Source organism: Triticum aestivum, chromosome 7D (assembly GCF_018294505.1).
Source record: "Triticum aestivum cultivar Chinese Spring chromosome 7D, IWGSC CS RefSeq v2.1, whole genome shotgun sequence".
Lineage (NCBI taxonomy): Eukaryota > Viridiplantae > Streptophyta > Magnoliopsida > Poales > Poaceae > Triticum > Triticum aestivum.
The window spans coordinates 573,718,663-573,734,140 of NC_057814.1; the positions used below are offsets into that span (position 1 = coordinate 573,718,663).

General features: G+C 46.5%; 1 protein-coding gene and 1 non-coding gene across 3 annotated transcripts; one reads left to right on the forward strand and one right to left on the reverse strand.

Annotated features, from left to right (window-relative positions):
- The first annotated feature begins 7,759 nt into the window (after nt 1–7,759).
- On the forward strand, nt 7,760–14,442 carry LOC123165524 (alpha-glucosidase). Of its 2 annotated transcripts, none has more exons than XM_044583189.1 (4): nt 7,760–8,036; nt 11,737–12,398; nt 12,488–12,718; nt 12,826–14,442. In XM_044583189.1, the coding sequence occupies exons 1-4, from the start codon at nt 7,819–7,821 to the stop codon at nt 14,352–14,354; spliced, it is 2,640 nt and encodes an 879-aa protein (XP_044439124.1). In that variant the 5' UTR covers nt 7,760–7,818; the 3' UTR covers nt 14,355–14,442. The 2 variants fall into 2 exon arrangements, with proteins under 2 accessions (XP_044439124.1, XP_044439123.1); XM_044583188.1 differs by lacking the exon at nt 7,760–8,036 and adding an exon at nt 10,943–11,266.
- Nucleotides 11,592–11,664, reverse strand: TRNAR-CCG (transfer RNA arginine (anticodon CCG)). The gene has a single exon. It is a non-coding gene; the product is annotated as a tRNA-Arg (tRNA).
- Nucleotides 14,443–15,478: the final 1,036 nt, after the last annotated feature.

Genomic DNA, 15,478 nt, shown 5'->3' on the forward strand with positions numbered 1-15,478 from the left:
CCAAATCCGGTTGTTTAAGCCGGCCGGCGTCCTCCAACCCTAGCCCATCCATCTCCTCCCTTTCCACGCCGCCAGCCCGAGCCCATCCACCTCCTCTCTCCCACTCTGCCGCTCTTCCCACGCTCTCCGGCTTCACCATGGTCCGGCAGAAGATAGCCATGCACGCTATGCTCACGCCGGAGCGCCTGTACCAGATCGAGCAGGAGATCTGGGCGAGGCGCGCCGCGTGCGCTGCCCGCATCACCGTCGGGCTGCCTGCGGACTCGCCGGAGACAGAGGATCAGGCGGATGAGGAGGAGGGAGAGGAGCAGCAGCCGACTCCGATGAAGATGGTGGATTCGGAGGAGGACGAAGAGGAGCAGCTGGAGCAAGAGCTGGCTCCGGCTTCGGGCTTCAACATGGAGGACGCGGAGGCGGAGTTCACTATCGCCCAAGTGGCCAAAATGACGGAGCAGCAGGCCATCGTGTAGTCTGATACGTCTCCAATGTATCTATAATTTTTTATTGTTCCATGCTGTTATATTATCATTATTGGGTGTTTTACAATCATTTTATAATCAATTTATATCATTTCTTGGTACTAACCTATTGACATAGTGCCCCGTGCCAGTTGTTGTGTTCTCCTTGTTTTTTACATCGCAGGAAATCAATGCCAAACGGAGTCCAAATGCAACGAAACTTTTTGTGGAATTTTTATGGACCAGAAGACACCCAATGGACCGGAGAAGCACCTGGGGGTGCCCCGAGGGGAGCACAACCCACCAAGGTGCGCCTGGGGCCCCAGGCGCGCCCAGGTGGGTTGTGCCCACCTCAGTGGCCTCCGGCACCACCTCTTTACTCTATAAATACCCCAATATACCAAAAAACCTAGGGGATTCGACGAAAATCAATTCCAGCCACCGCAAGTTCCAGAAACACCAGATCCAATCTAGACACCATCACGGAGGGGTTCATCATGCCCATTGGTGCCTCTCCGATGATGCGTGAGTAGTTCATTGTAGACCTACAGGTCCGTAGTTAGTAGCTAGATGGCTTCCTCTCTTTCTTTTGATTCTCAATACAATGGTCTCTTGGAGATCCATATGATGTAACTCTTATTGCGGTGTGTTCGTTGGGATCCGATGAACTTTGAGTTTATGATCAGATCTATGTTTTTATCCATGAAAGTTATTTGAGTCTTTTGATCTCTTATATGCATGATTACTTATAGCCTCGTATTTCTTCTCCGATGTTTGGGTTTTGTTTGGCCAACTTGATCTATTTATCTTGCAATGGGAAGAGGTGCTTTGTGATGGGTTCGATCTTACGGTGCTTGATCCTAGTGACAGAAGGGGAATCGACACGTATGTATCGTTGCTATTAAGGATAACAAGATGGGGTCTATTTCTACATAAATAGATCTTGTCTACATCATGTCATCGTTCTTATTGCATTACTCCGTTTCTCCATGAACTTAATACACTAGATGCATGCTGGATAGCGGTCAATGTGTGGAGTAATAGTAGTAGATGCAGGCAGAAGTCGGTCTACTAATCTTCGACGTGATGCCTATATAATGATCATTGCCTGGATGTCGTCATGACTATTTGAAGTTCTATCAATTGCCCAACAGTAATTTGTTTATCCACCGTTTGCTATTTTTCTCGAGAGAAGGCACTAGTGAAATCTACAGCCCCCAGGTCTCTTCTTTATTATATTTGCCTTTGTGATCTATTTTTATTTTCTTTTATTTTCAGATCTATTAATCCAAAAATACAAAAATACATTGCTGCACTTTATTTTATTTGTGATCTATTTATTCAATCTATTACAACTTTCTCCCGTCCTTTTGCCAATTTCTGGCGCTGTTACCCGAAAGGGATTGACAACCCCTTTGATACGTGGGGTTGCGAGTATTTGTTATTTGTGTGCAGGTGTTGTTTACGTAGTGTTGCATGGTTCTCCTACTGGTTCGATAACATTGGTCTCATCACTGAGGGAAATACCTACCGTTGTTGTGCTGCATCATCCCTTCCTCTTTGGGGAAATACCGACATAGTTCAAGCAAACATCAAAAGAGACATCACCAACATCTATCAGGTTCCTAATCACAAATCTCATCTCCTTGCAGTTTACATTATTTTCCATTTGCCTCTCGTTCTCCTCTCCCCCACTTCACAAACATTTGCCGTTTTATTCGCCCTCTTTTTCGTTCATCGTTTTCTCGTCAGATCTCCTGTTTGCTTGTGTTGCAATGTGTCTTCTATTGGGGTGATAATGATTCTTATGATCTTATGATCTTATACATTTATTTAAACCTCATGATGAATATGCTTGCGAGAATATTAAAAGTGGGTTTGGAAGAGTGTCAACTTTAGCTAAAAAATAATCCCACATATTTAGAGAGTGTTCGATCTTATGAAATTTTTGATAAAAGTGGGCTTGGAGAGGTCATGACTTTATTTGATGATAATCCCACTATTTTGGAAGAGTGTCAAGTTTGCATGCATGTGGATCATGAAGAAAATATTTTATGTGATAGTTATATTGTTGAATTTGATTATGATCTTACATGCAATTATTATGAGAGAGGAAAATATGGTCATAGAAATTTTCATGTTACTAAATTACCTCTTGTTATATTGAGATCGTTATTGTTTCTTCCTTCTTCCATGCATATGCTAGATATATCTTGTTTTGATGATTTATTTGCTTATAAAATTCCAATGCATAGGAAGTATGTTAGACTTAAATGTGTTTGTCACATATTTTATGATGCTCTCTTTGTATTTCAATTATTATCTTTCATGTGAGCATCATTTAAATCTAAAATCCTATCTTGATGGCTATAAAGAAAGAGCTTGTTGGGAGGCAACCCAATGAATAAAATTTATTTTTGCATTTTGCTTTCTGTTCTTGAGTGTTTGCACAATTATTCTATTGTTATGATTGTGTTTTTTGTGTTTTAATTAGTGTTTGTGCCAAGCAAAGCCTTTGGGGTCATGTTGGGTGATAGTTGATTTCATCTTGCTGAAAAACAGAAACTTTGCACGCCAGTCACATAATTATTAAAAATCACATAAGCGTGATAAAATACCAATTATTTTTTCATAAGATTAATATACAAATTACTCACGTGGCCCTAGGTTTTCAGAATTTTTGGAGTTACATAAGTATTCGAAATATCCAGATTGCTACAGATTGTTCTATTTTTGACAGATTCTGTTTTCTTTGCGTTGTGTGCTTGTTTTGATGATTCTATGGTTTCCTTTGAAGAGTTTTTGCCATAGAAAAGTTGGAATACAGTAGATATAATGCAAGAATAAAATATGAATAGGTTTGCAACAGTACTTATAGTAGTGATTTGCTTTCTTATACTAACGGATCTCACGAAGGTTTTGTTGAGTTTTGTGCGATTGAAGTTTTCAAGTTTTGGGTGATTTTATGATGGATGAAGGAATAAGGAGTAAGAAGAGCCTAAGCTTGGGGATGCCCATGGCATCCCAAGCTATTATCCAAAGAGAAGTAAGCAACTAAGCTTGGGGATGCCCGAGTGGCATCCCGTCTTTCTTCTAACGACCATCGGTATTTTTCTTGGAACTATATTTTTATTCGTCACATATTATGAGTTTTGCTTGGAGCGTATTGTATGATATGAGTCTTTGCTTGTTTTGATTTTGGTTTTAAGTCATGAATCCTTGTTGGACACACCTATTTGAGAGAGCCAAAATTATGCTATGACTTGTTAGAATTGCTCTCTATGCTTCACTTAAATCTTTATGAGCTATGGAATCGCTCTAGTGCTTTACTTATATCTTTTTGAGCACGGTGTTCTTGTTTATTTTGGTAGAAATGCTCTCATGCTTCACTTAGATTTATTTGAGAGTTAGTAATTTTTTTAAGAAATTCTCTCTTGCTTCACTTAAATTATTTTGAGAGAAAGAAATATTTATGCTCATGATCTTCACTTATATTTGTTTGAGCTATCAAAAGCAACATATGAAATCTAGTCCCAAAGTGATAGATATCCAAGGAAGATATAATAAAAACTTTCATGAAGATCATTGGACAAAATAAACTTGATTCTTTGTAATAGTTTTGAGATATGATGATAGTGATATGTGAGTCATGTTGATGAGTAATTGTTGCTTTAGTAAGAATATTGGTGTTAAGGTTTGTGATTCCCTATGCAAGCACGAAAGTCAATAGTTATGCAATGAAATTACATCCTACTTGTGGTGCATTATTCGGTGTTAATTACGCTTAATGCTCGCTTATGAGATTTTTCGTTTCTTGGTTGGTCGCTTCTCAATCTTTTGCTAGCCTTCATTTTGCACTAAGTATGATCACTACTTGTGCATCCAAAATCCTTTAAACCAGTTTTGCCATATGATTCCACCATACCTACATATATGTGGTATTCTTTTGCCGTTCTAAGCAAATTTGTATGTGCCATCTCTAATTTTCAAAATAAACTTCTCTTTTGTGTGCTCGTACCGCTCATGAAACAGTAGGGGTGGTTAATATATTTCCATGCTAGATGTGTTATTCTCACGGTGAGTGTTTATTCACTTGTCATTGCACGAGAGTACGGCAAAGCTATTAGGGATGCCCAGTCCCGAAATGAAAAATGAATTTACTTTATGTTGCCGAATAATAAATTCCTTGGAAAGTGTTGGTATGGAAGGCACCCGTGGATACGGCTAGCCATGGAAAGTGAAAGTACGGTTGAAAAAGGAATAAACTTTATTTTCTGTTTGGGAACCGCCTATGATATATCTAGCATGGAAAGTATTGGGAACTACTCAGTCGTTTTCATTGACAGGAAAAGCATGCCTCCCAAAATGTTTTATCTCTATCTTTTCTGCTTTGAGCTCTGGCACCTCTACAAATCCCTACTTCCCTCTGCGAAGGGCCTTTATTTTATTTTATGCAATTTTTTTATTTTGAGTCTCCATCTTCTCTTATAAAGCACCAACTAAGGGGCACTATGATCGTACTTGAGCATTGGGTGTAGCTAATATGCGAGTGTGTTTCATGAATGGATCAATGATTGAGCATAATGGGCTAGGGATAACTTGCTTTAGTGTTGATATTTTGAAAGACATGGTTGCTTGTTGATATGCTTGAGTATTAAAGTCCTCGTGTCAAAACTAGACTATTGCTTTGAACCATATAAAAGTCCAAATGTCCATGCTACAAAGAAAAAAATGTGATGAACATGTTAGGCAGCATTCCACATCAAAAATTCTGTTTTTATCATTTACCTACTCAAGGACGAGCAGGAATTAAGCTTGGGGATGCTGATACGTCTCCAACGTATCTATAATTTTTGATTGTTCCATGTTGTTATATTATCATTCTTGGATGTTTTATAATCATTTTATATCATTTTTGGTACTAACCTATTGACATAGTGTCCAATGCCAGTTGTTGTTTTCTGCTTGTTTTTTACATCGCATGAAATCAATACCAAACGGAGTTCAAATGCAACGAAACTTTTTATGGAATTTTTATGGACCAGAAGATACCCAATGGGCCGAAGAAGCACCTGGGGGGTGCCCCGAGGGGGGCACAACCCACCAGGGTGCGCCTGGGCCCCCACACGCACCCAGGTGGGTTGTGCCCACCTCGATGGCCTCCCGCACCGCCTCTTTGCTCTATAAATACCCCAATATTCCAGAAACCCTAGGGGAGTCGACGAAAATCAATTCTAACCGCCGCAAGTTCCAGAAACACCAGATCCAATCTAGACACCGTCACGGAGGGGTTCATCATGCTCATTGGTGCCACTCCGATGATGCGTGAGTAGTTCATTCATTGTAGACCTACGGGTCCGTAGTTAGTAGCTAAATGGCTTCCTCTCTCTCTTTTGATTCTCAATACAATGGTCTCTTGGAGATCCATATGATGTAACTCTTTTTGCGGTGTGTTTGTTGGGATCCGATGAACTTTGAGTTTATGATCAGATCTATGTTTTTATCCATGAAAGTTATTTGAGTCTTTTGATCTCTTATATGGATGATTACTTATAGCCTCGTATTTCTTCTCCCATATTTGGGTTTTGTTTGGCCAACTTGATCTATTTATCTTGCAATGGGAAGAGGTGCTTTGTGATGGGTTCGATCTTACGGTGCTTGATCCCAGTGACAGAAGGGCAATCGACACGTATGTATCGTTGCTATTAAGGATAACAAGATGGGGTCTATTTCTACATAAATAGATCTTGTCTACATCATGTCATCGTTCTTATTGCATTACTCCGTTTCTCCATGAACTTAATACACTAGATGCATGCTGGATAGCGGTCGATGTGTGGAGTAATAGTAGTAGATGCAGGCAGAAGTCGGTCTACTAATCTTGGCCATGATGCCTATATAATGATCATTGCCTGGATATCGTCATGATTATTTGAAGTTCTATCAATTGCCCAACAGTAATTTGTTTACCCACCTTTTGCTATTTTTATCAAGAGAAGCCACTAGTGAAATCTACGGCCCCCAGGTCTCTTCTTTATTATATTTGCCTTTGCGATCCATTTTTATTTGATTTGATTTTCAGATCTATTAATCCAAAAATACAAAAATACATTGCTGCACTTTATTTTATTTGCGATCTATTCAATCTATCACAACTTTGTCCCGTCATTTTGCCAATTTCTGGCGCCGTTACCCGAAAGGGATTGACAACCCCTTTAATACGTCGGGTTGCGAGTATTTGTTGTTTGTGTGCACATGATGTTTATGTAGTGTGCATGGTTCTCCTACTGGTTCGATAACCTTGATCTCATCACTGAGGGAAATACCTACCGTTGTTGTGCTGCATCATCTCTTCTTCTTTGGGGAAATACTGACGTAGTTCAAGCAAATATCATAGTCCATCTAGGATGAGGCCTATATAGAGGCCAACCGGCAGTTCATCCGGCAGGAAAGGGCGGCGACCGACGCGCTCTTTGACAAGGTTGAAGCGGAGGCCGACGCGAAGGAGCCGGAGCTATGGTTGCCGCCCATGTACCAGGAGCCGGGCACAGAGATAGTGGACATCTCCAACGAGGACTAGGGTAGTTGATCTACGTATTACAAGGATTTTATCCTTTGCATGTTTTTGTATGGATTTAAAATTTCTAGTACTCAGATTTAAGTATGAGGTATCCAGATGCAGATGAGCATATTTAAGAACTGACTGGTCACTGCCTGCAGACAAACCCCGGCGGATCCACATGCGTTTGAGGTTCCGGATTTGTTCTAGTCCGGCTGTAGATCCTCTTACAGATACAAGATGCACGAGGGCTCATCCAAATGTTACGTGCACGTCGAGCCAGAGAAAATGTGTGGCCTTTAGAAAAATCCACGCTGCCGTATACGCTCGAAATACGCGCCAGCCTAGCATATCTTGCACGGAGGATAGATTGAATTGAATGGATTAAGAAACGCACACAGAGAAGAGGAGGCGGGCCGGTCAGCGGGAGTCTGCGCACGACGTGCTCGCCCGTAGACCACTCGCCCCGCGCGCCACCGTTGCGGCAAGGAACCGCCCACTGGATCTTATCGCCGGCACCGGCCCCGATGCATCGATCGCAGCCGCCGCCGAGGGCTCTGGAAGGAAGACCGGTACCGCGCCATACCGTTGCCCTGGGCGGTGCCCGGCAACGGCCGGATTCCTTGATCCCTCGCGTCTCCCCCATGCCATGCCATGCATGGCACCAAACCAACCGGCCAACCAAAGCGGCCCCGATTGGTCCATTTGGACGGCCGAGGATTCTATAAGTACATGTGCCATCGCTCCACGATCGACACAGCGACAAGCGCAAGGCCGGCACCCACACACCAACCCGACCCGATGGCGACGCGGTCGCTGCTGCTCCTCTGCCTGTGTCTCTGCTTATTCGCGTCCCGCCTGTGCTCGTCCAAGGAGGAGCAGCAGCTCGCCGCCGGCGGATACCGTGTTGCCCGCGTCGCGGTGGACGAGGGAGGGAGGCGGCTGCGCGCCGAGGCCGCCGCCGCCACCGGCGGCGTGTCGTCCACCGGCGACGTGCAGAGGCTCGCCGTGTACGCCAGGTACGTTCATTCATTCATTCAGACATAAAAGTTCAACGCAACGCATGCTGGATTACTTTTTTTCTGCACAAGACAAGCGTGGTGTGGACCTCGTGTAGTGGGGAGAATCTAATCCGTAGTAAGTACTGATTCGTGTCCAGTCCGCGTGTCGGATTACTCACGATCGAGCGTGACCACTGTCTTAGCCCAAGTCTACAGAGTTGATTCTCTGCGCTAGAAATCTAATGCTTCTGGTCCTGACCCAGGGCTAAGCTACAATACAACGAAGACAATCCAAAGACATGTGCTCCGCTCGCACCGCACCGCACGGGCCGGCATCTATCAAAGAACAGTCAGCTACGCTGGTAGATGGGATGTCACGCACACACCCGTATCATCCATCGGTATCAACGAACGGCCACAAGGCAAAAGGCAGCTACACTGTAGTAGGAGTAGATGATATGTCACGTACGTTACGTACGCGTACCGTCGCCATCTTTTGGCCCATGTATGCATGCTCGCACAAGTGCACAACCCTTGCCGTCCAAAGGAAAGCCAACAAAATAAGGCGCTGCTGATAAGGTGGTCACAAACTCACATTATCGGAGATATATGCGAGCATGGTCCGTATAGTTCCAGACTACACATTGTTTCTTTCAAAACGGAACAATATTGCAAGTAGCTCTGTCCGGTACCGCAAATTATATGCCTTCATTTTTAAGGATGAGACGTCCACTTTTCAACCCCTTGCCACTTTTCGGAGTCTACGTTTCATCACACGACTACGGACTTTTAAACTAGAAGATAGCCCGCGCGCTGCAGCGGGACCAAATGCTAGAATTGGTAGACTGCCGATGTGGATAAATTACGAGAATTAACTATGATGTGATGACATGTTGATGAAGTGATAGACATACATGATTATTGACGTGAATGGGTTGCATAAATAGGAAAATTAGTTATAAATTGTGAGGATAGACTACGATGAGATGGTATGTTGATGATGTGGCAAACTTTCATGACTTTTTGAGTTGGATGACTTAGGTGAATAGACAAATCGGTACAAATTTATGGAAATAAACTATGATGAGATGGCATGTTACATGGAAATAAACATGCAATACTTATTGATGTGGATAAGTTGCATGGGTAGGAAAAATAAAATAGTGAGGATGGAGCGAGCAACTGAAAATTGGAAAAGAAAGAAAACAATTAATGAGATGGCGTGTGTGGTGAAGGTGACATATGTGCATATCGAAAGAAATAGAAGTAGTATCAACTATTTAGGTATAAATTGCCGCAAAAATAAACTATTTAGGTATATATGATTACACCCTAAATCCCCGAATCATCTAGACTACACTTACTTCAACATCTGAATGTTCTTATTGTTTTTCATTTATTTTGTTACTTCTTAAGAGAGAATCCTACAAAGACGTTGAAATTGAAGGATAACGTTTGCATGGTTACCCTACACACCCTTCCTTACTAGAACAATTCTAATTTTTTGTGTACGTGGGCCAATTCAATGACATTTTTGGACCGTCTCTGTCCAAGTTGACTATGATTTTCTTTGAACTCATCTGATATAGAAAAATGAAATTTCAGTGAGAAGCCAACTTGCTCTTACACCCAATTGCATCCTTTTATAGAAGTGCAAATTTCCTTTCGAGTAAGCAAAGTTGCAATTTTGTCTTTCTGCTAGTCGAATTATACTTTCTTTTAGATAAAAGGCCCAGGGAGAGCGTCCGACCTAAGTAAGCCCATAAAGGCCACAAAAGTTTAAGCCAAGATGGGCGTTTGAAGCTACACCCTCTGTTCCTAAATATAAGACGCTTTGACAATTCAATTTAAACATTTTTTTGGGGTCAATTCAATTTAAACTGTCAAATTGTCTTACATTTAGAAACAGAGGTACTATTACCATAGTATATGCTTACAAAAATAAACACAATTCAGATTACGTAATGAACACCATTTGTGTCCACCAAACTCACCACCAGTGAACCAGGCCAACAGCTACTTGCAGGAATCCCCGCAAAAAAAAAAGCTACTTGCAGGAAAATACTAATACTGGAGTAGTATATTATAGATTAAACAATAACTCAAAGGCACAGATTAATTATTGTTATCCGGATCTTTTAGCTATTGACACGATGCGATGCTGAAACCACTGTAGCCAACAACTTGCACGCATATGATCTTGTCAGGAATCCATTTATAGAAACAGATCCTCCACCATTTCTTTTCCAAAATCGATCGAAATTATTGGCGCTATCTTCCATCTGTCCAGACCCTGCTATTCAGATTGTCCGTGGATTGCTCTTCTCTGTCTTTTCCAAAACCGATCGAAATTATTGGCGCTATCTTCGATCTGCCCAGACCCTGCTATTCAGATTTGTCCGTGGATTGCTCTTTTCTGTCTGATTAACTTTTCAGTCGGTACAAATAGCAATTTATACTATTTCGTATGTGACTGTGGCAAGTTTTAGCAGCTCTAATACTCTTCTAAACATGAGAAACTAAACTGTGCGATTAACATTACGAGTTGATTCCATTTAGCGCACTGATACAGTTGATACCACGTCAAGCCAATGCACGTTACGGAAGTACACACTGCAGTAAAATTTATGCTGTTCGCCCTCCAGCCTGCAAAACCGAAAGCTCAGGGCCTTTCGCTGCCAATTAATCAGTCCAGGAAGCAATATTCAAAGGGGCACATCGCGTATCGTGTTCGTGATCTGCTGAGAATAGACCGGTCGAGAGCGCCGTGCTGTGTCAGTTGAGCTGACCTGTGTCCTTCCTCTGAAGAAACCAAGGATCTGTTTTAATTATTTTTCACCGACAAAATCGCTATCCATCCCTGACCGGATGATTGGCTCGGCTGGTCGATGCCGATTATTTATTGGCAAAGCCCCCCGATCTTTCCTGCACTCACTGTTAGCTGGCCCGGCCGGCCTCCTCGCGCTGCACTGCACACTGGTGCCTCCCGTCCCTCCGCGTGCTCCGATGGCGACGCCATCCGCGGCAGCTAGCTGTTATCCACCCCTCGTGCTCCTCCTCCTCGTCGTCTTCCTCCCCCTGACCGTCGCCTCGACGAGGGGCGATGACGGCGGCGGCGGGTACGACGTCGTGTCGCTGACCCAGTCGGGGAGCGCTCTGTCGGCGCGGCTGGAGCTTGCGCTCGCCGACGAGACGCCGGCGGACGCGGCGCTCGGGGCTGGTGCCCAGAGGCTCCGCCTCACTGCAAGGCAAGTATACGGCGTCTTAATTAGGGAGTATGGTGACTTGATGAGCCTCAGCTTCGTGGCTTGAGTTGATCTTGCACTCTCACTCTTGCCGGGAGTAGGTAGCATGAGCAGTGATTAGTTTGATCGTCCGTCTGGACTAGTCATTAGGATTGCTGTTCCTTCAGAAAAATGTGCCAATCCCCCGCAAAAAAAAAAAAAAATGTGCCAATTCTGCTCGTGATATTTTTTCGAGTTCAAGGATCGCCGAGACGCTGACGTAGAAGTTCCTATGAGAAAAAAAAAACTGTAGGCGTACACGGAAAGGGGCAAAAAACATTACAGTGACCGATCACACTGGGACTCGAACCCAGAATCTCCCGCTCCGGAGGCGAGCGCCTTATCCATTAGGCCATGCGACCACTGTGACATTCCACTTGTAATTACCTTACTTGTCCGTTCACTCACCATTTCATTTGTGATGCCGGTGGCAGCCTCGAGACGGACAGCCGGCTGCGCGTGCGCATCACCGACGCCGACCACCCGCGATGGGAGGTGCCGCAGGACATCATCCCGCGCCCGGCGCCGGAGGACGTCCTCCACGACGCGCCGCCCGCCTCCTCGACGCCGCTCCAGGGCAGCCGCGTCCTCTCCGCCGCGGGCTCCGACCTCGTCCTCACCGTCCACGCCTCCCCGTTCCGCTTCACCGTGTCCCGCCGCTCCACCGGCGACGTGCTCTTCGACACCGCCCCCGGCCTCGTCTTCCGGGACAAGTACCTGGAGGTGACGTCGGCGCTGCCGGCCGGCCGGGCGTCGCTGTACGGGCTTGGCGAGCAGACGAAGGGCTCTTTCCGGCTGCGGCACAACGACACCTTCACGCTCTGGAACGCCGACATCGGCGCGGCCAACGTGGACCTCAACCTCTACGGCTCGCACCCCTTCTACATGGACGTGCGGCCGCCGGGGACCGCGCACGGCGTGCTCCTGCTCAGCAGCAACGGCATGGACGTGCTCTACGGTGGGTCCTACGTCACCTACAAGGTCATCGGCGGCGTCCTCGACTTCTACTTCTTCGCCGGCCCCTCCCCGCTCGCCGTCGTCGACCAGTACACCCAGCTCATCGGCCGCCCTGCCCCCATGCCATACTGGTCCTTCGGTACGCCGCAACATTGCCCTTCATCTGCTTGTACTCTGCACTCTGCATCCTCTGTTTCTTCTTCCATCTGAATGAACTTTTGGTTGCAGGGTTCCACCAGTGCCGGTACGGGTACCTGAACGTGTCTGACCTGGAGCGCGTGGTGGCCGGCTACGCCAAGGCCAAGATCCCGCTGGAGGTCATGTGGACGGACATCGACTACATGGACGGCTTCAAGGACTTCACCCTGGACCGCGTCAACTTCACCGCCGCCGAGCTCCGGCCGTTCGTCGACCGTCTTCACCGGAACGCCCAGAAATACGTCCTCATCCTAGACCCAGGTCACACACACGACACGATCAAATGTAGCAGCAAAATGGAACTGTAAAAATGGTGGCACCGTTGCTGATTTATTTGATGGGATTTGATTTGATGATGATGATGACAGGGATCCGCATCGACGCGACGTACGGGACGTTCGTCCGCGGGATGCAGCAGGACATCTTCCTGAAGCGGAACGGCACCAACTTCCTCGGCAACGTGTGGCCGGGCGACGTCTACTTCCCGGATTTCATGCACCCGAGCGCCGCCGAGTTCTGGGCGCGGGAGATCTCCCTCTTCCGCCGGACCATCCCCGTCGACGGGCTGTGGATCGACATGAACGAGATCTCCAACTTCTACGACCCGGAGCCGATGAACGCGCTCGACGACCCGCCGTACCGGATCAACAACCACGGCGACCACCGCCCCATCAACAACAAGACGGTGCCGGCCTCCGCCGTGCACTACGGCGGCGTCACCGAGTACGACGCGCACAACCTCTTCGGCCTCCTGGAGGCCCGCGCCACGCACCGCGCGCTGCTGAGGGACACCGGCCGCCGCCCCTTCGTGCTCAGCAGGTCCACCTTCGTCGGCTCCGGCCGGTACACGGCGCACTGGACGGGGGACAACGCCGCCACGTGGGGCGACCTCCGCTACTCCATCAACACCATGCTCAGCTTCGGCCTGTTCGGCATGCCCATGATCGGCGCCGACATCTGCGGCTTCAATAACAACACGACAGAGGAGCTCTGCGGTCGGTGGATCCAGCTCGGCGCCTTCTACCCGTTCTCGAGGGACCACTCGGCGATCTTCACCGTCCGGCGAGAGCTGTACCTGTGGCCGTCGGTGGCGGCGTCGGCGAGGAAGGCGCTCGGGCTCCGGTATCAGCTGCTTCCTTACTTCTACACGCTCATGTACGAGGCGCACACGACGGGGGCGCCCATCGCGCGGCCGCTCTTCTTCTCGTACCCGCAGGACGTCGCCACGTACGGCGTGGACAGGCAGTTCCTGCTCGGCCGCGGCGTGCTCGTCTCGCCGGTGCTCGAGCCGGGCGCCACCACCGTCGACGCCTACTTCCCCGCGGGCCGGTGGTTCAGCCTCTACGACTACTCCCTCGCCGTCGCCACGAAGACCGGTCAGCGCGTCACGCTCCCGGCGCCGGCCGACACGGTGAACGTGCACGTGGCCGGCGGCACTGTCCTGCCGCTGCAGCAGAGCGCGCTGACGACGTCGCGCGCCCGCCGGACCGCGTTCCACCTCCTGGTCGCGCTCACGGAGGACGGCACGGCCAGTGGGGACCTTTTCCTGGACGACGGCGAGTCGCCGGAGATGGGCGGCAGAAGCGATTGGAGCCTGGTAAAGTTCAGCTGCGCGACAGGGAGCGACGGGGCCATCAAAGTGAGGTCGGAGGTGGTGCACAACTCGTACGCACAGAGCAGGACGCTGGTGATCAGCAAGGTGGTGCTCATGGGCCACCGGTCGCCGGCGGCGCCGAAGAAGCTCACCGTCCACGTCAACGGCGCGGAGGTGGACTCGAGCGCGGAAGCCGGCACACGGTACCAGAACGCAGGAGGACTCGGCGGCGTCGCCCACGTCGGCGGGCTGTCGCTGGTCGTCGGGGAGGAGTTCGAGCTGAACGTAGCCATGTCCTATTAAAGATTTAAGCAGTCTGTGATTTGGAGCACAATATTAATTGAATAAAGACAAGTAATTAAAGCCCAGATGAATGGCTTCAATTCGTAAATGAGGGTATAATGGCATGATTATTTAGATAGTTCATGAATAATTGATGTTTTTGACGTTGAACGGCTTTCAGTTCATCAATAAACTGAAGCATTTCTCGTATCACAAACGGTCAGTGCGACCTGCCGGGGCGTGCCCAAGGAAATTTTAGTTTCGGAAGTATTTCAGCTTTTGCCGAAATCATCGAATTTCAATGAAATTCACTGATTTCGGTTTTCATTTTGTCCAAAGGACCAAAATTTCCAACTGAATTTAAAAGAGATCCAACCAATTTTTTTAAAATACTAAATATAATTTAAAATAATTTGAATTTGTATGTACTACCAAAATTACTGGAATATTTTGACCAGAGGGGCAATCGTTTCAGTATGTATCAAAATTAATGAAAATTTTAAATCTTCAATGAAATTACACAGAAATTAGGCCGCGGAGCGGATCAGAGCTGCACTGCCATCGACCACCATTGCTAGAGGAATTTTTATCTTCTCATATGTTTTTTGTTCATAGGTTTGATGGTGCTGGTTCATGATGACGATGATCATGAACCAGTAGTAATGATGATGTTGTGCATTTTGTCAAAGGTTTTGGTTCCAGTTGAAACCCCAATTTCTATATGCAAAACAGTTAACACATAGTGTTGATTTTTTTTAACCTAGTTGCAAGCCCGGGAATCAATCCGGGAGCTGGTCATACTCCCCCACATTTTTTCATTATACTCCCTCCGTTTCTAAATATAAGTCTCTGTAAAGATTTCATTATAGACTATATATGGAGCAAAACGAGTGAATCTACACTTTAAAATGTATCTATATACATTCGTATGTGGTTCATAATAGAATCTCTACAAAGACTTGTATTTAGGAAGGGAGGGAGTATGTTATTTTGATGATAATGATGGAGGTTTCTGCGTGATGGTCAAAACCGATAGCCATGCATGAATAGGAACCGGCAACCAGTCTTCTTTATATTAATCTTTTTTTTCACATTTGGATTTAGTCCATCGCATTCATCGGCCATCAAGCAAAGTAAAAGTGGAA